The 27,653-nt window shown below is 50.1% G+C and overlaps 1 protein-coding gene across 2 annotated transcripts in view; it reads right to left on the bottom strand.

Annotated features, from left to right (window-relative positions):
- dscaml1 (Down syndrome cell adhesion molecule like 1) overlaps positions 1 to 27,653 on the bottom strand; it is a 692,721-nt gene that overhangs the window by 80,928 nt on the left and 584,140 nt on the right. For both annotated transcript variants that reach the window (XM_072486516.1, XM_072486518.1), the window contains exons 22-24: positions 23,542 to 23,659; positions 18,606 to 18,769; positions 15,003 to 15,101 (exon numbers count right to left, since the gene is read on the bottom strand). In XM_072486516.1, coding sequence (XP_072342617.1) covers positions 15,003 to 15,101; positions 18,606 to 18,769; positions 23,542 to 23,659 — 381 coding nt within the window. The remainder of the gene's footprint in view (positions 1 to 15,002; positions 15,102 to 18,605; positions 18,770 to 23,541; positions 23,660 to 27,653) is intronic.

Below are 27,653 nucleotides of genomic sequence, written 5' to 3'. Positions count from 1 at the left end.
CGGGGGTCCATATCTGAGTGAGGGTCAGGGGCTCATGTCTGAGTGAGAGTCCGGGGCTCCTGTCTGAGTGAGGGTCGGGGGCCCATGTCTGAGTGAGAGTCCGGGGCTCCTGTCTGAGTGAGAGTCGGGGGCTCCTGTCTGAGTGAGGGTCGGGGGTCCATATCTGAGTGAGAGTTGGGGGCTCCTGTCTGAGTGAGGGTCAGGGGCTCATGTCTGAGTGAGGGTCCGGGGTCTCTATCTGAGTGAAGGTCCGGGGTCTCTATCTGAGTGAGGGTCTGGGGCCCATGGCTGAGTGAGGGTCCGGGGCTCATGTCTGAATGAGGTTCCGAGGCTCATGTCTGAGTGAAGGTCCGGGGCTCGTGTCTGAGTGAGGGTCCGGGGCTCGTGTCTGAGTGAGGGTCGGGGCCCATGTCTGAGTGAGGGTCCGGGGTCCATATCTGAGTGAAGGTCCGGGGCTCCTGTCTGACTGAGGTTCCGAGGCTCATGTCTGAGTGAGGGTCCTGGGCTCCTGTCTGAGTGAGGGTCCGGGGCTCGTGTCTGAGTGAGGGTCCGGGGCTCCTGTCTGAGTGAGGGTCCGGGGCCCATATCTGAGTGAGGGTCGGGGGCTCATGTCTGAGTGAGGGTCCTGGGCTCCTGTCTGAGTGAGGGTCCGGGGCTCCTGTCTGAGTGAGGGTCCGGGTCTCCTGTCTGAGTGAGGGTCCGGGGCTCCTGTCTGAGTGAGGGTCCGGGGCCCATGTCTGAGTGAGGGTCCGGGGCCCATGTCTGAGTGAGGGTCCGGGGCTCGTGTCTGAGTGAGGGTCGGGGCCCATGTCTGAGTGAGGGTCCGGGGTCCATATCTGAGTGAGGGTCCTGGGCTCCTGTCTGAGTGAGGGTCCGGGGCTCCTGTCTGAGTGAGGGTCCGGGGTTCATGTCTGAGTGAGGGTCCGGGGCTCCTGTCTGAGTGAGGGTCCGGGGCTCCTGTCTGAGTGAGGGTCGGGGCCCATGTCTGAGTGAGGGTCCGGGGTCCATATCTGAGTGAGGGTCCTGGGCTCCTGTCTGAGTGAGGGCCCGGGGCTCCTGTCTGAGTGAGGGTCCGGGGCTCCTGTCTGAGTGAGGGTCCGGGGCTCCTGTCTGAGTGAGGGTCGGGGCCCATGTCTGAGTGAGGGTCCGGGGTCCATATCTGAGTGAGGGTCCTGGGCTCCTGTCTGAGTGAGGGTCCGGGGCTCCTGTCTGAGTGAGGGTCCGGGGTTCATGTCTGAGTGAGGGTCCGGGGCTCCTGTCTGAGTGAGGGTCCGGGGCTCCTGTCTGAGTGAGGGTCCGGTGCCCATGTCTGAGTGAGAGTCCGGGGCCCATGTCTGAGTGAGGGTCCGGGGCCCATGTCTGAGTGAGGGTCCGGGGCTCCTGTCTGAGTGAGGGTCCGGTGCTCCTGTCTGAGTGAGGGTCCGGGGCTCCTGTCTGAGTGAGGGTCCGGGGCTCCTGTCTGAGTGAAGGTCCGGGGCCCATGTCTGCGTGAGTGTCGAGGCTCATGTCTGAGTGAGGGTCCGGGTCTCCTGTCTGAGTGAGGGTCCGGGGCCCATGTCTGAGTGAGGGTCCGGGGCCCATGTCTGCGTGAGTGTCGAGGCTCATGTCTGAGTGAGTGTCGGGGGCTCCTGTCTGACTGACGGTCGGGGGCTCCTGTCCGACTGACGGTCGGGGGCTCATGTGGGTTTCCTCCGAGTGCTCTGGTTTCCTCCCACAGAGCAAAGATGTGCATGTTAGTTGGATTGGCCGTGCTAAATTGCCCCGTAGTCTCCAGAAGGTGTTGTGACTGGGTTACGTGGATAGGGTGGAAGTGGGGACTTAAGTGGGGGCTCTTTCCAAGGGCAGGTGCAGACCCGATGGGCTGAATGGCCTTCTTCTGCACTGTAAATTCTATGATGACCTATCTCTTTGGGAGATGGGTCAAAGACAGTGAGGCGTTAATGATTTGAGCAAGAGACAAATTTAATTTGGTGACTTGTGATTGTGACCGATCAATCAAAACGCTAACTCCAGGGCCTAAATTCACCCATGGTCACTCTGCCCCGAGAACTCCTTCATCTTGTGAGAACCTCCACTGCACCTAGGTGTGTTCCCAGGATGCAATCAGAAGTGGAGGTGGCCTGCTTCCTCCTACGCCCTGTTGCCTGAGATGCCCTTACCCAAGGGGACCCTGCCGAATTTCGGGTGTCACTGGTGTTGCACATCACCCTGTTCTACCCGCTGCCCCCGAGGTGCACAGGTGTCAGGAAGAGAAATTCAGATTGGTTGCAGGCTGCGAGAATCTCCTTGGCGGAAGGCCCCGGGATGTGCTCCAGTACATCCTTCTCCCTAGGGCTACTCATGGGCCCCTGGGTGACTCCATGGGATGGAGGGGCAGCTGGAGTGAGCTCCAGAAACCTCAACCTCACCTGGCGCTGCCACTCCTGGAGGCCCACCATTGCCTGCACCATGGTGTCGAAGCCCTCAGCGATGGTAATCTGTGTTTAGACCAAGCACTGGAGCCTCTCAGCAATAGTGTGTCTGGCCCACGCTCGTGGGGCCCTCAGCCATGGTCCTCAGAGACTGAGCCATGCCTTGGGCTCTGCCATTCATGGCTCTGCCATCTTGCCCCAGGCTTTCCACTGTGACTGCCACCTTTGCAGGGTTGGTCTGGGTGCCATGCAACGCTGGCAACATCTCCTGCGATTGAAGGCCTTGGGAAACCTCCAATTGGCCTTGCAGTTGCAGGAATGTCCCTGACAACCCCTCCTGGATTTCAAGGCTCTGCCTTTCGCTTGCAGCTTCAGGAAGAACTGTCCAAGGCAGAGCACCTGGCTGAGTCAGAGGTCGAGGACACTGCAATAATTTGCACCATGCCTCGGTAGGAAGGAGTTCTGAAGAGAAGTGGCGGTTGGTGGGGGAGGGGGGCTCTTTGAGGATGTGGCTGGGAGGTCGGGTGCGGACAACCTGCGATGTGGCGGCGGGTGAGTTAACGGTGAGAATCTGGGGTGACGGAAGAGACGAATGTCAAGGGTCGAAAGCCAAGGGGAGACAGGGGGCACTCACCCTCGCAGGGCCCCCTCCGGGAATCTTGGCGCTAGTCTACCTCCTGGCTTGAATGAGAGCGTGTGCTGTGGAACCATTTAATTGCAGCGCCCCCTTCACTGAAGTGCTCAGATGACCCCCGGCGCAGGCGGATCGGACACGTTACGCCGCAGGCAAGTTAGGTGGATTGGCCATGCTAAATTTTCAAGTGGGGGGGAAAAAAATATCTTTTCAAGGGCCTAAAGATTGCGATCCGGATGGTGCCGCCGGCCCCGACGGGAATCGCACTGATTCCCGTGCTGAAAATGGCACTTTGCCCCTTTTCCCTCAAATTCCGCCTGTTATGTTGTCAGAGCTGCCTTACTCCTGGAGTTGCCAACTCTGGTTGGACATATTCCAGGAGTTGGTACCACAATGGCCTCCTGACTCCAACTAACCTTCCGCCACACTCAGGCCATTGGTCGCTCAATGTGCCCATTGTCTTCCCCTTTAAGACGGACATGAGGAAAAATGTTTTTCTCTCAGAGAATCCTTGTCCAGAGAGCAGTGGAGGCCGGGTCATTTAATAATTTTAAGGCTGATTTCGGTAGAGCCTTTCCTGACAAAGTTGTCAAAGGTTAGAGGGGGTAGACAGGAAGGTGGGGTTAAGGCTAGTCAGTCAGATCAGCCATGATCTTATCAAAGGGTGCAGCAGGTTGGAGAGGCAGAATGGTTAATTCCTGGTCCAGTTTATATGTGTGAATGGAGGCTCGTCCTCAAACCCTGGGAGCTCCGGGGCAAGACGGGAGGGTTGGCAACCCCACTTCATCCACTAACCAAGCAAATATCCCAAAGAATTCAACTTAGTTGGTGAGACACAACCTTCTTTTCCTCAGGAGCTTCTGTTCTTCAACCAACTCCACCTCTGCGACAAATTAGAGATGCAGTAGAGGTGCTCCGGAATGGAATATTTGCACTGAATTTGCAAACGCATTCAGTGTTAAAGATTAGTCACAAATATCCTATTTTTGCTTAGACTTCCTGTTCTTTGAAGCTTATGTTGCGTGCTGCGATCCAAGCTTTCATCATTAGTCTCTGGGCAGATCCCTTACTTTGAACACAAAGCAGTGGTTGTAGCTACCCATTGATTGGCTTACGTCTATGAAAAGAGGTCCTTTTTAACTGGGTCCTGTGGGAGCTCTCTGAAATGTTCGGCTTTGTACTGGATTACCAGAGTGTGAGGGCCTTACATTTCACAGGATATTCATCAAACAGTAAACAAGCAGACTTACAGCAAGGTCATAAACTCCTACAGCAAAGGAAATTACGAGCAAACCATCCTTATAATTTTGTCTATTGTGTGGCCCCTTGCCAAATAGCTTCTTGAGAATCTAAACAAATGAGAGGTCGACCTGGCTACCTGCATCCAGCTGCCGGCTTTGGAGGGATTTATTTTCAGCTCCCATATACAAGGGAAATGATGGGAAAAGCTTGGGGCGGGATTCTCCGATCGCCGATCCCAAAATTGCGTTCGCCGATCGGCCGGAGAATCCCCATTTACGCCGGGATTGGGGCGGCGCCGTTTATGCGATGCTCCACCCCCTCAAAAACACCTACTCGAGGAGTGACGCCGCACGTCGTCTGGGCGGCCTGAGGACGTCACCTGAGGCCCTCCCCCGATGGGCCGAGTCCCCGACGGCATCGCTCGCGTGTGGTCCCAGCTTTCGCGGACCTCGCACGGCGGCTGCGGACTGAGTCCAGCACCGCCACGGTCGGGGGGGGGGAGACGTTTCCGCTGGTGGGGGTGGGGGGGGTTCAGCGGGCGCTGGGGGGACTGGTGGTGGTCCGGGGGTGGCGAGGCTGGTTACAGGGAGGCAGGCTGAGTCCGCACGCAGCCGGCGCCACGTTGCAGATAGCCGCAAGATCGGAGAATCCAGCTCCTTATCTTTACCCGCTTCTGGGCTGGTACTGTGCGGCTGTGCTGTTTCCCTCCTTCTTTAATGTAACATGCAATGATACACACACAGGCTCCTGAGTGCCAGCCTTTTCTGGTTCAACGAGGGCACCTGCCCCAATCCCGAAGACTTTGGTACGGTGTAGACAACCTCAGTGGGCGCATCTCTCCGCAGCTATGCCATGGATGTCCCAGCCTTGAGGTTATGTCCCATTTATCCATCTGCTGTTCAAATCTGCTGACAAGTTATCAATTCATGTGGAAGTTACACTTGATTAACCTGCAATTTTACCCCCCAATCAAAATTTCTACCCCAATGCAGTTCCAATAGGTAACATCTGTTTCAGTCACTGCTTTTTTCACTCAAAACCTTTTGGAAGCCGAGCGGTTAAGGTACTAGGTTCGCAACGCAGAAGCGGTCAGCCGGAAGAATGATGGGGGCAGTGGTGCTTACAAAGAACAAAGAAAAGTACAGCACAGGAACAGGCCCTTCGACCCTCCAAGCCTGTGCCGACCATGCTGCCCGTCTAAACTAAAATCTTCTGCACTTCCTGGGTCCGTGTCCCTCTATTCCCATCCTATTCATGTATTTGTCAAGATGCCCCTTAAATGTCACTATCGTCCCTGCTCCACTACCTCCTCCGGCAGCGAGTTCCAGGCACCCACTACCCTCTGTGTAAAGAACGTGCCTCGTACATCTCCTCTAAACCTTGCCCCTCGCACCATAAACCCCTAGAACTGACCCCTCTAACCTGGGAAAAAGCCTCTGACTATCCACTCTGTCTATGCCCCTCATAATTTTGTAGACCTCTATCAGGTCGCCCCTCAACCTCTGTCGTTCCAGTGAGAACAAACCGAGTTTATTCAACAGTTCCTCATAGCTAATGCCCTCCATACCAGGCAACATTCTGGTAAATCTTTTCTGCACCCTCTCTAAAGCCTCCACATCCTTCTGGTAGTGTGACGACCAGAATTGAACTCTATACTCCAAGTGTGGCCTAACTAAGGTTATGTACAGCTGCAACATGACTTGCCAATTCTTATACTCAATGCCCCGGCCAATGAAGGCAAGCATGCCGTATGCCTTCTTGACTACCTTCTCCACCTGTGTTGCCCCTTTCAGTGACCTGTGGACCTGCACAGCGAATGGCAAGCTTATGGCAAGCAATCCCACCACAGCCGTTACTGGGATCCCCGACCTGATTCTGTGCCCGTTAACTGCCTGTACCCTGGCCTTCCAGTCTCTCAAGGTGGAGATCCAGCATCCAAGATCTGCCATCCAATCAGACAGCTGGTAGTGCCAGAAACGACACAAAGGTGTTGGTGCAAGGACTGGGAAGGTCGTATGTTTTTCCCAGGGTGCTCAGTCAGGAGGGACACCCCTTCCCCCTTCCACTTTCACCTCCCCTGGGCCTGTAAGGAGATACTACTGATGACGCCCCACATGGCAAAGGCAACCCCACCCTTTGCAGAATGCCAATGGCAGTGGGGTGAAGCCCTTAAGTGGTTCCTAATTGGTACTTAAGAGCCTCAGTTGGCCTCTGGATACTTGAGTTTCCTAGCCATTGAGATACTTACATTGATGCAAGAAACCAACAGACACTCCACCATGGCACCAGCCCCCCAAAATGCCCTCCCGTTTACAAGCGAAAAACCCAACTGATTCACTAATGCTCTTCGTGGAAGGAGGCCCACCATCTGCACTCGGCCTGGGTTACACATGACTCCACACCTGCACAATGTGGCCGGCTCCCTGATACCCTGTGTAAGGTCAGCACGTTAGAATCAATAGCTGCAAAGTACAAGAATAAAATTGGGTGGACCACCATGTCCTGAGCATCACCTCGGGAGGTCAGAGATGATTGCGGTCCCATCAATCTATTGTTGAGCGAACCGGGCATCATTGCTGCCCTGGCAATTCGAGTTGCCTTGATAAAGGTGCTGGTAAATCTCGCCAAGTCCACCTCACGAGCAACTGGTGCCTGAGTTGGGTATGTAGGTGAAACGGTGGCTTGCTTACCTCCATGAATAAACGAAAGCGTTTAATGAGTTCACGTTAAAACAGAACCATAAATCATAACCAACTGAGTCGAAAAAATACTCTTGGCACTAAATTAGGTAAAGACCACGGGCCCAGGTTGGCCAAGCTACAGCACAGGTTGCTTTACTGTTTAGTAATTTTCTTTGTAGCCTGTGGGCAGCCCTGTGGCCAAACCTCGAGACTATCCTCCGGCATCTCATAACAAAACTTATGTGCGCACTTGGTTGAGAGAGATGCACTGAATGGAGTCAGAAAGGGTATTCATGCCTCTAAGCAAGGCCCAGGGCACACTGTAGAAAATACACACCAGAAATATGAGAGGGAAGGGGAGTCGAGTTCTCCAGCTGCTCCAACTCAATGCGTTCACTCCTCATTGGTCTAGTTTTCCAGACTGAACATTGTGAACGATGCGAGATAAACGCCAGTATTTATTTTTGTGGGAATGTCCTTCTCCACACCAGCTTTTCCCGTATTCATTCCATCCAATGAGCCAAGGAATTCCTGAAGTAATAACCCTGCTCCGAATTGCAGGGAAACCCTCAACGTTTAGACGTCCTCCTTGTTCTTTCTGTGCTACGTTTCAAACGCACGTCCTCAACAACCGCAGGTTGATCATTTTTGCGTAATGTTCTGCTGCTGTTCATTAATCAATTTCTGAAGGGTTTGGGCCAACTCGAAACCCAAATCCTTTTAAATCCCGGGGGTCGCGTAGATGGGCAGGACCCGACTTCTGCCCCTCTCCCAGGGACAATCGTATGAAGTTGCTGGGTGGGAATATGGCGAACATGGCCGCAGCCAGCGATCCAGGGCCTGACGCTAAGGAGGAAGAGGGGGCGGGGGGAAAGGGGGGGGCGGCGGGGGAGGAGGGGGGCTGGCGGAGGGGGGTTGGTGGGCTGGGTTGTGTTAGATGGTGTCAAGGGAGAGAAATCCTCGGCTACATTTGCTTCCTCAGAGGAACGTTGATGGAAGAAATCCCCTTTACCCTATCAGTGGGGAGATGGGGTGCCGATGACACAGTGGTAATGTCACTCTGGAACTAGTGGTCCAGAGGCGCAGGCTAACGTTCTACGGACATGGGGCGGGATTTAACAAAATGGGAACAAAGTCCCATAGCGAACATGTTTAACCGCACGTTCCCCGACACTCGCAGCGCTGAGAAACACAACGCTATAGAACGGCACCCAGGTTCGATACGGGACCTCAGCGGGGAAAGCGTGGCTGAGGCCGCACATTGCCCCGTTTTGTGCATTGAGGATTTCCACTCTCCGAACGTCTCAGTGTAGCAAAAGATCGGGATGACATTTTTCAATGGCGTCCAGATCTCTGGAGCCCCCAAAGTGACCCCCAATAACCCCCCTCCCCCCCCCCCCCCCCCCACCCCGAGCCCCAACACATTACGGGAGGTGGGAGGGACGCCCAGCCCCCCCCCCACCCCCTCAACACCCGCACAGGGGATCCCGGCCCAATCGTCACCACACACGTGAATCACGCCACGCCGCCCCGATGCCAGCTCGCCGATTCCCGGGCACCCACGGGATCGCCGCCGCGCCGGTCGGGGGCCGTTGAAAGCAGTCCGCCCGGCGTTTCTCCAGGCCCTGATGGGCCGAGCGGCCGTCCAGTTCGGCTGAGTCCCACCGGTGTGGGTCACGTATGGTCCCACAGGGCGGGACCTGGATGTTCTGTGTGGGGGGGCCGTCCTGGTGGGGTGGGGGGGGGGGGGTGGGGGGGCGGGGCGATCCAGCCCCAGGGGAGGACCTCCACGGCGGCCTGGCCCCCACCCCCCATCCTGTTTTTGATGTTTCTTTGGGGGGGGGTTCTGTTTGTTGTGGCCATGCTTTAGGCCCTCTGTCATCTGTTTTCCAGCCTCCCCTTCCTCTCTCCCTGGCCACCCTCCCCCTTCCCAGTCTGTTCCCTGCAGTCTGCACCAGCTCCAAGAGCTGGTGCAGACTCAAAGGGCCGAATGGCCTCCTGCACTGTAAATTCAATGATAATCTATGATTAATCTAGGACAAAGGTTCGGCACAACATCGTGGGCCGAAGGGCCTGTTCTGTGCTGTATTTTCTATGTTCTATGTTCTATGTCTCGTTGGCTCCCATATGCCCTCCCCCCTCCCCCTTGCTTATTGGCTGTTGGCTTTGAACAGGTCCTGGAACAAGTTGGTGACTGGCCTCCACACTTTGTGGAAACCATCCTCTGACCCTTGGATGGCGAATGTGATCTTCTCCAGGTGGAGAAATTCCACCAGGTCAGCCAGCCAGTCTGCAGCTGTGGGTGATGCTGCTGATAGTCAGCCGAGTAGGATTCTCCGGCGTGCGATTAGGAAAGCAAAGGCAAGGGCGTCGGCCTCCTTCTCCATGAGTAGTTCTGGCTGGTCCGATACCCCGAAGACTGCCACTCTTGGGCATGGCTCCACCCTCACCCCTCACAACCTCGGACACTGCCTCGAAGAAGGCAGTCCAGAACCCGACCAGTCTGGGGCAAGCCCAGAACATGTGGGTGTGATTGGCCGGGGCTCCCTGACACCGTTCACATTTGTCCTCCACCTCCGGGAAGAACCTGCTCATTCGGGTTCTTCTCAGGTGCGTTCTGTGCACCACTTTTAGCTGCAAGAGGCTGAGCCTTGCATACCTGGAGGTGGAGTTAGCCCTGTTCAGTGCTTTGCTCCAGAGACCCCACCCTATTTCCACACTCCCATCTTTTTTAGTGTAATTGATGATCATAGTTTCCAAATCGTATTGAACTCTTGACAAGAGGACCCTGCACTTCATTGACAGAATGTAACACAATCTAACTGACCTCACAGAGTTAAACATGACAAGGCAAATGGAAACAAGGGTTAAGACTGTACTGGAGCCATCTTATCCAAACCTTTGCAGTTTCTTTTTTCTGGAAGGATCAAGAGCCAAGGAATAATGTGGCAATTTCCTCACAGTAAGCAAACGTACTGTACCTTAGCCTCAATGGAGACAAAGGCACTTGGTGCATGTTGCTTGCGTGCACGTTTTTTAATATCAGTAATCCAATTAAGGGAAAAGTTTATCAACAAGACAAATTTGAAAGAGAAGGGATTTGAGTGATGGGTGTGGGTAATTAATTGTGTGCTTGTAATTAATTGCTGGGATGGTTTTGCTGCTTCTCTGTCCTCGCCGCTGTGTTCCCGCAGCTGCTTGTTGGTCCATGTATTAAAAGGGCAGTAATGTTATTACCGCGCAGGAAATTAATGCTGAATGGCCTTTCGTCTAATTCACTACCGGAGGATTAATAACAAAGAAAGATTTGCGCTTCACAAACCACCTCCGGAGTCGAGAATCAGCAAAGCAGGTTGGAGCGTTTCCACTTTTTCTGCCTGGGGGTCACTGCCTGGCCCTTACTGCTTCATAATTCCAGATTCTCATTCATTGAGCTTAAATTCCAGGTGGGATTTGAACCCATGCCCCCAGATCTTTGGCCTGTGCTTCTGGATTACTATTCCAGTGACTGTACCACTACACCACCACATCTCTCCCTTTGCCCCCTCCCGCTACCCAGAGCGTAAAATTAACACTGCATCCAAGTTCCCTGGCAAGAGGGTTAAAAAGTCTTGCATTTATATTTTCCCCAACCATTAAGCATCACAAAGCACTTCATGGCTGGTGAAGTGATTTTTTTTGGCAGTGCTGTTGTAATGTTGGAAAGATGGCAGCTAAAATACGCAGAGCAAACACCTACAAACAGCAACTTGGTAATAACTGTTTTGTTATGCTCTTGACGTAGCATAAGCTGCTTCCTTGATGTGCACTCTGACAAAGGAAGGTTCAGACTTGGAGATAGCTTTAACACGTTTATTAAACTATTAACAATTCTCCTACTTGGATTCGACGCTACTGTTAATCCTGCTATAGCTACTCAGACTGACGAACCAGTCTGCTACAATCCACGTGGTGGGTGTGATGTTCAATCAACCCTGTGTCTGTACTCACTGAGTGTCTCCACTGGAAAGAGACTGAGCATGTGTGATGTGTCCTTTTATATGGGTTGGTGTAATGCCCTCCTGTGGTAGTGTCACCTCTGTGTGTGTCGTGAATGCCCATTGGCCGTGTCCTATCTTACTGACCTATTGGTTGACTGTCTGTGTGTCATGTCTCTGGTGCTCCCTCTAGTGGCTAGCTAGGTGTAGTGTATGTACATTAACCCCTTGTGTATTTACCGTGATGTATATCACCACAATAACCAGATAATCTGTTTGTGCGATATTGACTGAGGGATACATATTGTCCAGGACACTGGGGATAACTCCCCTCCTCCTCTTCAAAATAGTTCCAGGGGGTCCTTTACATTTGCCCAAGCAGGCCCTGAAAGACGGCACCTCCGCCAATGCGGTGCTCCTTCGGCCTTGATTGTTGCACTCACGACCTGAAGTGGGATTTGAACCTGGAGCTTTGTGCGTGAAGTTGCAATTGCTCCCGTATATGTGCCCATGGAGAAGGAGAATGCGAAAGGACAGTGCGATCAAGTTTCAACTTGGCAGCAATTCCTTTTAAGTCAGTTGAACACTATCGGACATTTTTTAAAACACAATTGTATTGACAAACATGCCCCCACCGAATATGGTACAAGAGCTTTTGTTCAGTTTGATGTTTAAGCAGACTACATCCAAGCAAAAATATACTTGGTGGTTTACTAAATTGTGCACATGACTAACAATTAGTTTTGCATTTAGTTGACACTTACTCAAGTCCGTGAATGGTTGGGAAGAATTTCAGTAAAATGGCTTATTCAAAACTTTCAGTTGACTTGTGATCATTAGGGAGATAGAGTAGAGATTCAGCTCCTGTAGTAGGCAAGGCATTGAGAACCAAAGAACATTCATCAAACTGTAGTTTAGCATTGAGAATTTAAACTACAAAGCTTGATTATTTTAATAAGCCCTGTAAATGCCTTGTGCTATTTTACTCTTAGTTATTTGATTGCCGAGTAAATTTCCTTCTTAATCAGTCGGAAACAAAATTTGTTGGGGTGATGGTTTTCCATTGGCTGAGAGACGAGGATGGCCCTGTGCAACACAAGTCACAAAACGGAATTCGGAAGTAAAGGTTTTATGTTCACGTCAGGACCAATAAGGAGTTCAGAAATCACTTGGAAGTAGTACAATTGAACTATTTAGGGTTATAAAGGGTGGAAATAACTCCAAGTCCTTCACGGGTACCTTATCACATGGAATAAAAAGAACCAGCGATCTATCCGCGAAAAGATGTTATAAAGCTCCCCTCCTTCCACCACATTTGTTTCTTCCTTCCTCTCCCAGAGGATGTGAAAGTATTTCTCCCTCTAGGCCCTCACACACAGCAGCCTCCGGGTAATAGCATATAGGAGCTGCATTGAGAATTCCCAGGGTAAGCGATTTGGCTTCTGCGCATGTAAACCGCCTTCCAAGCAATATTCTGGCCAACTAACTGCTCCGAAGATTTCCCAGCCGCAGGATTACAGCAAATAAAATCATTATTTTGGTTCAAGTAGCAGGGCGTAGCAGCTAGAAAACAATTCAGGCAGAGTTTTCTTTTGTGCACGTACAGGACTATCAGGAAAGGTCACTGGGGGCAGCACGGTGGCGCAGTGGGTTAGCCCTGCTGCCTCACGGCGCCGAGGTCCTAGGTTTGGTCCCAGCTCTGGGTCACTGTCCGTGCGGAGTTTGCACATTCTTCCCGTGTTTGCGTGGGTTTCGCCCCCACAACCCAAAGATGTGCAGGGTAGGTGGATTGGTCACGCTAAATTGCCCCTTAATTGGAAAAAATGAATTGGGTACTCTAAAAACAAACAAACAAACAAACAAATAAATAAATAAAAGGAAAGGTCACTGAACAGGCTGGTATTAATAGATTCAAGTCATAACTGGATGGGCTTTTGGAGAGCGAAGGAAGGGTTTGAGGGATAAGATGAGAAAATGGGTAGGTGGGATTGATCAACCAACCACAAAGCTTCCTGGATCCAATGGCCTTTTACTGAATTAAATCTTCATGTTCTCATGTATCTGCTACAAGAGATGCTGTTATTTACTTGCACACAGGGTACACCCCCTGCCTCTGAGCTGGAAAGCCCCGGCTTCAAGTTCTGCCCTAGGCCCTGTTGGCCATGGGAGGAGGGGTCACACAGCTCTAAGTAGGTCACTGATCACCCTGCAAAATCCTTCTAACACTCCGCCTTTCACAAAGGACGAAAAGAACGTGAAGATTTGCAAAAGTCAAATGTGCGCAAAGTTTACCATCTCAGGCTTTATAAACAATGGACTGAATTTTCCAGATGGTGGGGGCTTGACTTTCGCCATCCAGGGAGTTGGCAGGGAACACCTCTCCATTGACTCTGCCATTTTGCGCTCAAATGAACGTTGATTGGTAGCAGGAGGGTCTTCCATTCTCCCTTGGAAGGAGATGTCGGTCTATCCAGGCACAGCGCTGCAGTGGCCGGAAGAGACACTGCAGCAATGCACCTGGCACTAAGTGCAGGGGTCCTGGGGAGGGGAGGATAGGTGATGTCCTGGGGGGGCCAAGCGGGCAATCTTGGGATAGATTCAGGGGGAGGGAAGACTTGAGGTGTCCGGTCTGTGAGGGGAGAGTGCCAGCCAGAAAGGGAATTCTGATGGATGCCACCCCCCCACCCCACCACACGTTCTGCGCGATGTCCAGGATAATGATTGTTTAATGTTCCTGAGATATCTAGTGCCAGGCCAATGTGTATTTAGCAAACCAAAAATCAAATCTCAATGAACAAAAGGATTCCCTGTCAGAGGGATGAGGGGCTGGGTTTTTTCAGCTTGTGCAAGGGTGAGAGGTGGGGCAGGATTGCCTTCACCCTTCAAATCTTCCTGGGTCTGGGTCATTTAAATTCACTCCTGCAGGATGGGTTCTGACCACCAGGATTGAGACTGCTCCTGCAGCTGCCAGGGAGAAGGATGGAGCTTTAAAAGGGCCACACCGCCTTTGAAGAGGAGAATGGCCATGAACAAAGCTTTTAGAAGGTGAGACCCTGGAAAGTTGAGCTGCGGACTCAGTCCAGCGCCGCCAGAGTCGGGGGAGGGCTGATCCGTGGGCAGGGGGGACATTATTCGGGGCTGGGGGCACTGTTGGGGGGGGGTTCCGGGGCGCGCGGGCTGGACAAAGGGGGGGTCTATTTTGCGGGCCGGGTCGGCGGGCTGCGACGCCGTGGAGCACGGCACGGCCGATGCAGGTCGCCGCCGTACACATGTGTGTCCACGGACCCGGCTAGAGCCGGGTGCTCCACGCTGCCATCCTGCTAACCCCCAGCAAAGTGGAGAATTGGTGGCCGTTTTGCGCCATTTCTTCTGGTGTAAAACGCCACCGATCCCACGCTGGCGTGGTGACATAGCCCCAGAATCGGAGAATCCAGCCCGAGGGCTATTGCTACCACCCTTATCCTACTGGCACCTTCTGGTAGATGGCACGGCTGAACTGCAGGAAGTAGGGTTTGATAGGAGGGAATTTAGAGTTACTGCTTGGCCTCACACACAAATATTACGACAGGGTTGCTCGCACCTATGGAACTGAACTCCAGAAACAATCAGGGAAAAGTGGTGAAGTAAAACCAGGTGGAAATGTTCTAAATGAAGAGCACAGAGCCGGCACCATAGTTCTTGACCCTTTATCTGGAACTAGCCAGTGGATACCAAGCGGAATGACTGGCTGTGCTTTTAACACCATTCTTGGGAATGTCTCTACTTCACACACGAGGAGTTACATTGCAGTTGGGCGATTGCCGTCACGCAGGCGAATGTGACAGAGCAAAATCCCACAAACAGCTATGAAATGAAAACGCGTAATCTCATAGGAACGATGCCCGGAGGAATCCACGTGCCTTTGTTTTTTTTGGATTATCCCCTTTGATGTCTATCCAATTACTGAACTAACCAGTCACTTGGTTTATTGTTTCAACAGAACGGTGACTTGATTCAGAACTGAGAGGGGTCTGGGGAGCAAGTGGTAGTAATGTACGGGACAATTAGCTCCGCCTACCTCTGATGGAGCTGCCCCCATTGTCTCCAGGAATCCAGGCCAAGGTAATGGTGGAGGACGAGGTTCTGGACACCGTCAGACGCGGTTGGTCAGGTGGCACTAGGAAAGAGCAAACAAGCGGTTGACGAAACAATAGCAGCACATGCTCCAAAATGACTATTTAAAGCAAATTTAACTGATAGCGCCGCAAGTTCTTTAACAGTCCTTTCAGTTGTAGATCATTTGTTTTCATCCAAACCACACTGAAAGGATAATAAGTCAGCTGACTGTAAGGGTCCTTCGTGAAATGGGCTTAAGCAGTTCCTTAAAGTCATGGATTTTCAGCAAAACATTTGCCTTTAATCAAGCAGGTCTAGGCCATGGAGGAGGAAACTTGCTGGATTATTACGTAAGGAAGATGGATGGAGAAGCTCGAGAAAGCAGGTTTGTCCTCCTCAGGACAGGAATGTTTCGGTGATTTAATCGAGGCATTCACAATTATGAGGGAGATTTGATCGAACAAATAAGAAGCAGTGGTTTCCGCTGGCCGCAGGTTTAAGGTGTGGATGAACAGACTATGATCTGGAACACACTGCCTGAAAAGGTGGGGAAGCAGATTCGATAGTAACTCTCAAAGGGAATTGGGTAAGTACTTGAAGGGGGAATAGCTGAAGGGCTATGGGGAATGGGCAGGGGACTAATTGGGTAGCTCGTTCAAAGAGTTGGCATCGGTACAGTGGGCAAAATGGCCTCCATCTCTGCTGCATGGTTCAGAAACAGCCGATGACATTGATCCTTGGCTCAATCCTCCATCACCCGATAAAGGGTTGAAAATAAAGCTCAATAGGAATTTGTCCCTGTGGACTAAAGATAAGATGGTTGTGTAACAAAGCAAACACGGCCGGCTGTACTGTCAGAGGTGTTACACTCTGTGTGATGATCATGATCACTGGTATGTTTCTTCCTCATACATTGAATTTAAAGCACAGGGAATTCAAACCAACTGCTTCTTGCTGGGGCTTATGCTCCACAGAAGCTATCTCCCACCCTATCTCATTGATTTCAGTCAATTCCTCACCTGCATATCCAGATTCCTCTGTAAGGCGTCTGTGGCATTCGGCTCAAGTACTCTACGTGGTTCCAAGTTCCGAGGTCTCACCACATTCCAGGATTATGGATTAATGAATTTGTCAATGACTACATTACACTTAGGAGGTCTTATGGCGGAGTGAGTAGGGTCTCTGCCTCTGAGCCAGAAGCTGCGGTTTCAAGCCCCATCCCAGAACTTGATGGCCAAGAAGGTGCATTCAGAACAGGTCGAGCGTGTCAACCTGCAAATCCTTCCAATACGCCAATGGCCAGCAGAGTTTGCACGTTTTTCCGTGTCTTGCGTGGGTTTCCTCGGGGTGCTCCAGCTTCCTCCCGCAGTCCAAAGATGTGCAGGTTAGGTGGATTGGCCATGATAAATAGCCCCTTAGTCTCCAAAGTTTTGTAGGTTTGCCGTTATGGGGATAGGGCAGGGGAGTGGGCCTAGGCGGGAACTCTTTCAGTGGGTCAGTGCCGACTCAATAGGCCGAATGGCCTCCTTCTGCACTGCAGGGGTCTATGTTCTTAGAGTGGCAGGGCTCCTGGTCAGCCACGCTTGATGTGGAGTGGTCCCGCCTAAACCCCTAGTGACAGACTGGCGACCTGTTCTGGCAATAACTAGCTATGAAAACCGATGAAAGTCTGCGTGTAGCACTTCATGTGGGAAGAGAATTGAAATTGGAACATTACAATTATGACCCTGGGTTTAGGGTACATAAAGATTAGAATATAAGCTGAGCTCCTCGATTGTGTTAAAACCACACAAATTATTGGTTAAAGTCAGTGGAGTTGTGGACAGTGCGGAAGGATGCTACAAATTATAGAGGGACATAGATAAGCTGCAGAGCTGGGCTGAGAGGTGGCAAATGGAGTTTAATGCAGAAAAGTGTGCGTGATTCATTTTGGAAGGAATAACAGGAAGATAGAGTACTGGGCTAATGGTAAGATTCTTGGCAGTGTGGATGAGCAGAGAGATCTCGGTGTCCATGTACATAGATCCCTGAAAGTTGCCACGCAGGTTGAGAGGGTTGTTAAGAAGGCGTACGGTATGTTAGCTTTTATTGGTAGAGGGATTGAGTTTCGGAGCCATGAGGTCATGTTGCAGCTGTACAACACTCTGGTGCGGCCGCATTTGGAGTATTGCGTGCAATTCTGGTCACCGCATCATAGGAAGGATGTGGAAGCATTGGAAAGGGTGCAGAGGAGATTCACCAGAATGTTGCCTGGTATGGAGGGAAGATCTTATGAGGGAAGGCTGAGGGACTTGAGGCTGTTTTCGTTAGAGAGAAGAAGGTTAAGAGGTGACTTAATTGAGGCATACAAGATGACCAGAGGATTAGATAGGGTGGACAGTGAGAGCCTTTTTCCTCGGATGGTGATGTCTAGCACAAGGGGACATAGCTTTAAATTGAGTGGAGATAGATATAGGACAGATGTCAGAGGTAGGTTCTTTACTCAGAGAGTAGTAAGGGCGTGGAATGCCCTGCCTGCAACAGCAGTGGACTCGCCAACACTAAGGGCATTCAAATGGTCATTGGATAGACATATGGACGATAAGGGAATAGTGTAGATGGGCTTTAGTTGTGCACCTGCAACCTGTACGGAGTACCACAAGGTAACTTGCGTACCCATTGAACCATACCCATCAGGGGGAGGGATTTGGGGTGAAATTGGGGGGGGGGGGGAGAATTATTTTAAATTGAAAAAAGATTGTACATGTTATAATATTGGAAGATGAGGGGACTGTCCAAAACTGTCACACAGTGCCAAAGTCCAAATTACTGGGCAAACCAATTGGATCACATGGCAAGATGCCGGAAGGATTGTCGCCTTGCATCAACACAGCTGGTTATTTATTCATTTCTATGTGATGGATAGAATTATAGGATGTTTAAAGCACAGAAAACCATTCTGTCCATCATGCTCTCTGTAACAGTTACTCAGCCAGTCACACTCTCATGGCTTTTCCCATAGCCCTGGAAATGTGTTCCTTTTCAGATAATGATCCATTTCCCTTGTGAAAGCCATGATTGATCGTGTCTCCGCCATACTCTCAGGCAGCGTATTCCAGATCCTAACCACTTGCTGCTTAAGGTGGCGTCCTTTGCTTCTCAACCCTAGGGCCAATGGAAAAGTTTATCTTCTATCTGATCTGTCCATACCCGTCAAGTCGTGATGGCGAACATGGAGTCTCTGATAATGCGGTATCAACCCGGGGGGGGGGGTGGGGGAAAGAACACCAATTTGACGTGTTTAACGTTCTTTGCAGGTGAAGCAGAAAGAAACAAACTGGGTGAGTTAAGAGGGATGGTGAAAGAATAGGTAAGGAGAGGAGACCAAAAACCTGGCCCAGAAAGATGAGTCAAAGTAAAGCTTCTGAAAATGAAACGAGAGAGGGGGAAGGGGAGAAGTTTAGCGAGGCATTTCCAGGGAGTGTGGCTGAGGATGCCCGGAAACTCTGCCACCAATAATTAGGCAAAGGGATGACAGGGAAAATGAGCAGCTTAATTCTGAGGTCACAGGCAAACCCGCTCCTACCTTGCACCAGAAGGTTGACTATAATTGTATCGAAGCCCCAGGTGTTTGTGGCTGTACAAGTATAATACCCAGAATCCTCCGCCCGAACTGAGCGAAGAAACAGCGTCCCGTTGTTGAAGATCATTCTGTGGCCGTCAACTTGCACTGGGATAGCAGAGTCCTCGCTGCAAATAACACATCCTTATTGTCAATCACCGCACAAGTTGGTATTAAGCATTCGAATTTGCTTCTTCCCAATTAGGGCTTCTTATTACAAGGCCACAATTCTTTAATTGGCTGTTGCAATATTGCCTTTGTAGATTTTAGAGAGTACAGATCATGTTCTGCAAAGGGGAGCTCCTCTTTTTAACTGTATTTTCACCCCTTTGGACTGCGGGTTGCCAACTCCCCTAGCCCGAATTCCTGGAGATTTCATCAGATGACCTTTGCCTCCAACTGCCCCAACCTCAAGCTTTTGCCATTGGCCGTTCAACATTGTGCATCTTTGGGATGCGCCGCCTCCCCATGCCAACTGGGAATTCAACAGGTTCCTGCTATCCAATTGGGTGACTCTTGAGTCTCAGTCCAATGCTCTCTTTGTCCTCATCTCCAATAAACTCAGAACTAGGAAGTGACTATGTTCGAAGAAAGGGATGAAGATAATCAAACTTTTTTTTCATTTTAATGCCCCGGTGATTTCTCTCCCTTGCTTGGTCTAAGCAGCAGCCCGAAGATTAACAAAGAACAAAGAACAAAGAAATGTACAGCACAGGAACAGGCCCTTCGGCCCTCCAAGCCCGTGCCGACCATACTGCCCGACTAAACTACAATCTTCTACACTTCCTGGGTCCGTATCCTTCTATTCCCATCCTATTCATATATTTGTCAAGATGCCCCTTAAATGTCCCTATCGTCCCTGCCTCCACTACCTCCTCCGGTAGTGAGTTCCAGGCACCCACTACCCTCTGCGTAAAAAACTTGCCTCGTACATCTACTCTAAACTTTGCCCCTCTCACCTTAAACCTATGCCCCCTAGTAATTGACCCCTCTACCCTGGGGAAAAGCCTCTGACTATCCACTCTGTCTATGCCCCTCATAATTTTGTATACCTCTATCAGGTCGCCCCTCAACCTCCTTCGTTCCAGTGAGAACAAACCGAGTTTATTCAATCGCTCCTCATAGCTTATGCCCTCCATACCAGGCAACATTCTGGTAAATCTCTTCTGCACCCTCTCTAAAGCCTCCACATCCTTCTGGTAGTGTGGCGACCAGAATTGAACACTATACTCCAAGTGTGGCCTAACTAAGGTGCTATACAGCTGCAACATGACTTGCCAATTCTTATACTCAATGCCCCGGCCAATGAAGGCAAGCATGCCGTATGCCTTCTTGACTACCTTCTCCACCTGTGTAGCCCCTTTCAGTGATCTGTGGACCTGTACTCCTAGATCTCTTTGACTTTCAATACTCTTGAGGGTTCTACCATTCACTGTATATTCCCTACCTGCATTAGCCCTTCCAAAATGCATTACCTCACATTTGTCCAGGTTAAACTCCATCTGCCATCTCTCCGCCCAAGTCTCCAGACAATCTAAATCCTGCTGTATCCTCAGACAGTCCTCATCGCTATCCGCAATTCCACCAACCTTTGTGTCGTCTGCAAACTTACTAATCAGACCAGTTACATTTTCCTCCAAATCATTTATATATACTACAAACAGCAAAGGTCCCAACACTGATCCCTGTGGAACACCACTGATCACAGCCCTCCAATTAGAAAAGCATCCCTCCATTGCTACCCTCTGCCTTCTATGGCCTAGCCAGTTCTGTATCCACCTTGCCAGTTCACCCCTGATCCCGTGTGACTTCACCTTTTGTACTAGTCTACCATGAGGGACCTTGTCAAAGGCCTTACTGAAGTCCATATAGACAACATCTACTGCCCTACCTGCATCAATCATCTTAGTGACCTCCTCGAAAAACTCTATCAAGTTAGTGAGACACGACCTCCCCTTCACAAAACCGTGCTGCCTCTCACTAATACGTCCATTTGCTTCCAAATGGGAGTAGATCCTGTCTCGAAGAATTCTCTCCAGTAATTTCCCTACCACTGAAGTAAGGCTCACCGGCCTGCAGTTCCCGGGATTATCCCTGCCACCCTTCTTACACCTTCTTAACCTTCGATCCCTGGAGACGGCGGGTCAATGCTAGAGGGCTGGCAACCTTGTTTGTGGCAGGTGACTGGGCCTGCTTGCCGTGGCTCGGGGTGGAAGCTCTGCTCACATTCAATAAGGAATTCTGCAAATGCTGCTCTGAAACTGGTGTTCTGGCGATATGTGGAATACGTGATTCTCTTTCTCTCTTTCCGCCGATGTATCCCACACAGCCAAGGTCTGCCCCATGAAGGGGCAGCACGGTGGCGCAGTGGGTTAGCCCTGAAGCCTCGCGGCGCCGAGGTCCAAGGTTCGATCCCGGCTCTGGGTCACTGTCTGTGTGGAGTTTGCACCTTCTCCCCGTGTCTGCGTGGGTTTCGCCCCCACAACCCCCTACAGAGATGTGCAGGCTGGGTGGATTGGCCACGGTGAATTGCCCCTTAATTGGAAAAAATTAATTGGGTACACTAAATCTATATATTAAAAAAAAGATCGACCCCATGACACGACTGAGATCAGGATCGCAACAATCTAGGGCGGTGCAGTTGCAAGCCCTGCAGTGCTGTGCTGCATTGCACCATCATGTTAAACAAGCCTTATGAAAAAGCCCAGCGTTAATAGCATTTGAATACTTTTAATATTTCTATTCTCTCCATTCTATTCCCCACTGCTACCCCATTTACAACAAATGGGTTGCTGCCTCTATCAAATAGAAGATTGAGTGCCTTCAGAGATAAATTAAACATCTAGAGGATAATATCTCCCACAATAATTTCAAGGTATTCTGCTTGTTTGGTGGTGGTGGTGGGGTGGGGGGTTTATTATTTGTCAAAATACATTGCAGCCCTAATTCTCAGTATCAACCTTCCTCTCTCAATGAATATTATTAGACACGGAAGCAGCAGACATCTCCATGGAAAATGCCAATGCTGACAATCGGATTTGGAGGAACCCAAAAGACTTGTTCCCAAAATGAGGTCATTCTGAATCGGGATCCTGGAAACCATCCCAAAGCAGGTTTTTGTCGCCAGTACCGACACCGCCCTCTTGTTTATTTTTATTTGCTCTTGGGACGTGGGTAGCCCTGGTAAGGCCAGCACTTGTTGCCGATCCCTACTTGCCCTTGAAATTGGGGGCTTGCTAGGCCATTTCGCAGGGCAGTTAAGAGTCAAACTGTGGGTCTGGAGTCACATGGAGACCAGACCAGGAAACAATGCCAAATTTCCTTCACTAAAGGACACTAGTGAACCGGATGTGTTTTTATTTTACAACAATCCATGATATCTTCGTTGTCAACATTTATTAATTGAATTTAAATTCCACCAGCTGCCGTGGTGGGATTTGAACCCATGTCCCCTGAGCATTGGTAGCACAGTGGGTAGCACTGTTGCTTCACAGCACCAGGGTCGGTCCCAGGTTCGATGCCCGGCTTGGGTCACTGCCTGTGTGCAGTCTGCATGTTCTCCCCGTGTCTGCGTGGGTTTCCCCCAGGTGCTCCGGTTTCCACCCACAAGTCCCGAAAGACATGTTGTTAGGTAATTTGGACTGTCATGGGGGTGTCCCTTTAAGAAAGGTTTTTGTCTTATCACATGGCTTCAGTGATGTCATTGTGAGGGTGGAGCTGGGATGTGGCTGTGTGAGGTTTTTGGTTTTGCATTCACATTGCTGTGGACTCAGTCAGGAGAAAGATGTGTTTTGGCCTCTCTCTCCCTATTTTCATTTTAAATATCTGTTCCAGTAAAAAAGAACTCATTGATTACAGCTACCTGCTGTTTTGGTAACTTTGAACATATAGTTTGCTTTACGGAAGGGTTTAAACCTGCTGGTGAGACGGGGTCAGAATCTCAAGGAAAACCAGTCTTATTCAAGTGAGAATGCAGAGTGCTGGGCCACGCACTTGAAAAGGTGTTTTTGGTTTATGGGATTTTGTTTTTGAATTGGAACAGTTAAGGGGTAATTCATTAAGTGTTTGGGCAGCATGGTAGCACAAATGGATAATACTGTGGCTTCACAGCGCCAGGGTCCCAGGTTTGATTCCCTGCTGGGTCACTGTCTGTGCGGAGTCTGCACGTTCTCCCCGTGTCTGCGTGGGTTTCCCCCGAGTGCACCGGTTTCCTCCCACAGTCCAAAGACATGCAGGTTAGATGGATTGGCCATGATAAATTGCCCTTCGTGTCCAAAAAGATTAGGAGGGGTTATTGGGTTACGGGGATAGGGTGGAAGTGAGGGCTTAAGTAGGTCGGTGCAGACTCAATGGGCCGAATGGCCTCCTTCTGCACTGTATGTTCTATGTTCTATGTTATACATAGATTACTGTTGCTGTATGGTATCTTTGTGTTTGTAATTGATAAAACTTCTTGCTGTGTAGTATAAATGTTAACTCAGTTCTTAGAATAAAGCTTGTTTCGATAAAGGAAGTCTGATGAATCACACCTCAAGTGAAGGCACTTGTGCTCATCGTAGTCAAATTCAACAAAACGTTATAGGTCAGGTGAACTCCATAATACACTTTGGAGTTTTTAAACCCTGGCTCATTACAGGGCATTCTGAATTCTCCCTCAGTGTACCTGAGCAGACGCCGGAATGTGGCGACTGGGAGAGTTTCACAGTAACTTCATTGCAGCGTTAATGTAAGCCTACTTGTGACAATAAAGATTATTATATTAGTATTAGATCACTAAGGACATCACCATGATACCACCATCTCGCCTACATAATGTTATAACCAATGAGATGGGCCAGGCAACCAGAAGAGAAAGAATCGCAGTTAAAAAGATGTTGCCGTGTGGAGCGTATATGTTTACCTGTCTTTTGTCCATTTAATAGTAGGTCCTGGGTCACCCACAGCTCGACAAGGCAGAAATACATTCCTCATCCAAGGAGTGGTTACTGTTCCTCCGAATGCAATAATCTTTGCTGGGGCTAGAATATAAAACATGGAATCTTTCGGTATTCATCGCTGCAGCAATTTAACGTGCTGAATATAGCTCACAATGCCTGGGGCACTGTACATATTCATTTCATAGAATTTACAGTGCAGAAGGAGGCCATTCGGCCCATCGAGTCTGCACCGGCTCTTGGAAAGAGCACCTACCCAAGGTCAACACCTCCACCCTATCCCCATAACCCAGTAACCCCACCCAACACTAAGGGCAATTTTGGACACTAAGGGCAATTTATCATGGCCAATCCACCTAACCTGCACATCTTTGGACTGTGGGAGGAAACCGGAGCACCCGGAGGAAACCCACGCACACACGGGGAGGATGTGCAGACTCCGCACAGACAGTGACCCAAGCCGGAATCGAACCTGGGACCCTGGAGCTGTGAAGCAATTGTGCTATCCACAATGCTACCGTGCTGCTGTGTATGCACAGTGTACATAATTCACAGAGTGTCATGCACAATATATAGTGAAGTACATAAGTATAAAACACAGAATGTAATTCGTTATTTGAAAAAAAAAAATTCTGGGAAAACATTTGGAAAATTCCTCTCTTATCATCTAAAACACGTTCCAGGGGATCATGGTGACTGTGACAAACTGACCCAAAATCCACCTGCGTTCTGTTTGTACGGTTATCAGCCACAGCAAATGAAAATATCACGAACCTTAAAGGACAACTTAAAGAAATGGCAGTGGATTCTTGAGCATGTTGCCCGGTTAGCAGTAGCTAAAACGTTCTACTTTTTACCTGGAATCATTTATTCCTGTTTCCCAGGTACTGACTGGGGTATTGCTCTGTAAACATCAGCATCCCTCCAGCGCTTGGATTCTACCCCACTGGAATATGGATAATGAGTGGCAAGGGATGATTCATTCCCTCCCGGTCGAACCCACATCTGCCGTCAATCAATATCCGCAACCACGCAGCAGTCAAAGACTTTGACAAAGAGTCATCGGACTCGAAACGTTAGCTCTTTTCTCTTCCTACAGATGCTGCCAGGCTTGCTGAGATTTTTCAGCATTTTATTTTTCATTTCAGATTCCAGCATCCGCAGTAATTTGCTTTTATTCAGCAGTCAACCGGGTTGGTTGCTCTCTCCGGTGTCCTGGGCTGTGCTGTCTCAATTAATACCCAGCACCCACACTCCAAGGAGAGTCAGGCTTCAAAGGTGAATCTCATGTCTATTGCTGCTTTGATGCCAACTAACAAGCTACTGCATCAATTCCGCTTAATGAAGCACCGGGCTCGAGACGCAGAAAGGGGAGAATTAGGGGCGTTACTTACTGTATTATCATTTACCAGATATGAGAGCTTGACCTACTGGGTTAATAACACCTGTTCAGTGAACAAATTGACTATGCACTTTTACATGAGATCGACGGAAAGGTTTACTGATTACATGTGAAATGCAATATTGAAAAAATATACAATCGGACAACTACATTTTAAAAAAACCCACAGGATTAAAGTGAGAGACGAGGATACCGACAGCAAAAGGAACACTGTTTTTACAGGATTAATCTTCAAATCATTTTCTTCAGAGCACGGTATAAAGCAAAATACCCTGGATGAATCAACCAAGTTAACGTTCCCGGGCACATGGGAACAGCACCACCTGGATATTCCCCTCCAAGCCACACACCATCCTAACCTGGAAATATATCTGCGATCCTTCACTGTCTCTGGATCAAAATTCTGGAACACCGACCCCCCCCCCCTAACAGCACTGTGGGTGTACCTACACCACATGTACCGCAGCAGTTCAAGAAGGCAGCTCAGCCCCACATTCTCAAGGGCAATTAGGGATGGACAATAAATGCTGGTCGAGCCAGTGACATCCACACCCCATGAATTGAAAATATAACGGTTTGGGGGGCAAACCGCTCGTTCGAACTGGTTTCAGGTTTTTTCTGCTCAAACAAATACAGCTTGCTGTTGGTCCCTTTCATGATGCTGTGAGGGTCAATGCAATAGCACCCACTGGCCCGGCTGGATGTGCTTGGGTGGCAGTTCATGTTGGCCAGTGGGCTTGAGATGGCCAAGTAATGGGTTGCCGGGGAGTCGTTTTGGATTGAATCACCACTCATTACGAAGTTAGCGTGAGGCTGGTACCTCTCTCCCTGGTTGAGTTGGTCAACCCCGTCTCTAACAAGAAACATGCCCCATTTGTGGGGAGGAGGACACTGAGTTGTAGGAAATGGTTCAAGTTATTAGTATTTCTCCTATTCTAGGCAGAGGCTGAATGCCATGCACATAGACTTGTATCCATCCAATAGATGATGGAAACATCTCTTCATTGTCAGGAACAATAACTTTACCAGGCGTGATTCTCCCAAACAAGAACAAAGTCCCCCAGTGAGCGCATTTAGCCACGTGTTTCCCGGCACTCGAGAAACGCGCGTTGACTAAGGGGCCTTTATGAGAAATGTGCGAACGAGGCTGCACATAGCCCCACTTTGTACTGTGGAGAGCTCTGCTCGCCGGAACTTCCCATTGTAGCGAAAGATCAGGACACCATTTTTAAATGGCGTCCCGATCTCCGAGGACCCTGAAACAATCTCCGATCTCCCCCCGAGCCCGAACGCACTAAGGGAGGGTCCCCAGCCTCCCTCCGCACCCCCCCAACACCCACACCAGGCAGCCCCGGCCTAATCGTGCATGTGCAAGTAGTGCCAACATGGCAGTGCCCATGCCAGCTGGTAGTGCCACCTGGGCACCTTGGCAGCACCAGGATAGCACCCAGGTGGCACTGCCAGGCTGGCACTACTTGGGTACCCAGGTGCCACCAGCAGTATCAGGGCACCACTCTGCCCAAAGGGCATGCAGCCGGGGACCTCCGATCCCCTGGGAAATCCCCATGAGTGCCATTCTATCTGGTTCCCATTTGTGAGGACCAGTGCTGAACAGCGCTCATCCCAGGCGAAGTGATTGAATCTCAATTACCTTGGGAATCTGCACATTAGAGTGAGACTAACTGTCTCGTTTTAATATGCAGATTTGTCAAAAACGTGATCCCGCCCATTGTGGGCAGAATTCACATCACAACATCTCGCAAGATAGCGTTGGATCTCTCGGGGTGTGGTGAGCTAAAGTAGATCCCAGGAGCAGGGGTCTCCTGGCTTTCAGCTGTGACGAGCTGCTTTTCAGGCACAGTGTGGCCATTGGCTCGCGCTCACTGTTACATCATCGGAGCTCTTGTTCCCCTGTGGAATAGAGTTGGATGGTGGCTTGGGTGGAATTCGGAGGCTACTTAAGGATTGGTGTATTGTGGAATGCCAGAAAGTTTGATGTTTGTGTGAATGGGAACATGGAGGCATCACAAGTTGATGGTAGGACAAATGTTTCCATCTGCGATTCACAAAATGTTGAGGTTCCGATCTGGGTAATGTCAGCATGCATAAGTGCAACTATTTACAGATTGGTAGTAGGGGGAGGAATGGGGTGTCATGACTTCACCATTTTCTTAGGCGAGTATGATTAGAGCCATAGAGATTTATAGCATGAAAGCAGGCCCTTCGGCCCAACTTGTGTTATGTCTTCACCCCCACACTCCCTCTCCTCCAAACCCAGAACTAGTCTTTATATATCTCCATATGGCCATGGACGTGATCACCAGCTCAGCAATAGAAGAGTCGGAATGACTGGATGTAAGCAGTAAGAACAGCATTTATGGTCCATCTCTATTTGCTTTTGAGAAGGTGATGGTGAGCCATTGTTTTGAATCGCTGCAGTCCCTGTGGTGTAGGTACACCCACCATGTTAGTAAGGGAGTTCCCAGGATTTTGACCCAGCGACAGAGAAGGAACGACGATATAGTTCCAAGTCGGGATGGTGCCGGCTTGGAGGGTAACTTGCATTGTGTGGGGTTCCCATGTGGCTGCTCTGTCCTTGCCTTCTAGGTGACTTAGAAAGTGTTGCTGATGGAGCCTTGGCGAGTTGCTGCAGTGCATCTTGTAGCCATTGTGAGC

This window comes from Scyliorhinus torazame, chromosome 21, assembly GCF_047496885.1.
Source record: "Scyliorhinus torazame isolate Kashiwa2021f chromosome 21, sScyTor2.1, whole genome shotgun sequence".
NCBI classification, from domain to species: domain Eukaryota; kingdom Metazoa; phylum Chordata; class Chondrichthyes; order Carcharhiniformes; family Scyliorhinidae; genus Scyliorhinus; species Scyliorhinus torazame.
Note: the sequence above shows the minus strand (reverse complement) of the source record. Positions and strands in the feature narration are given on the sequence as shown.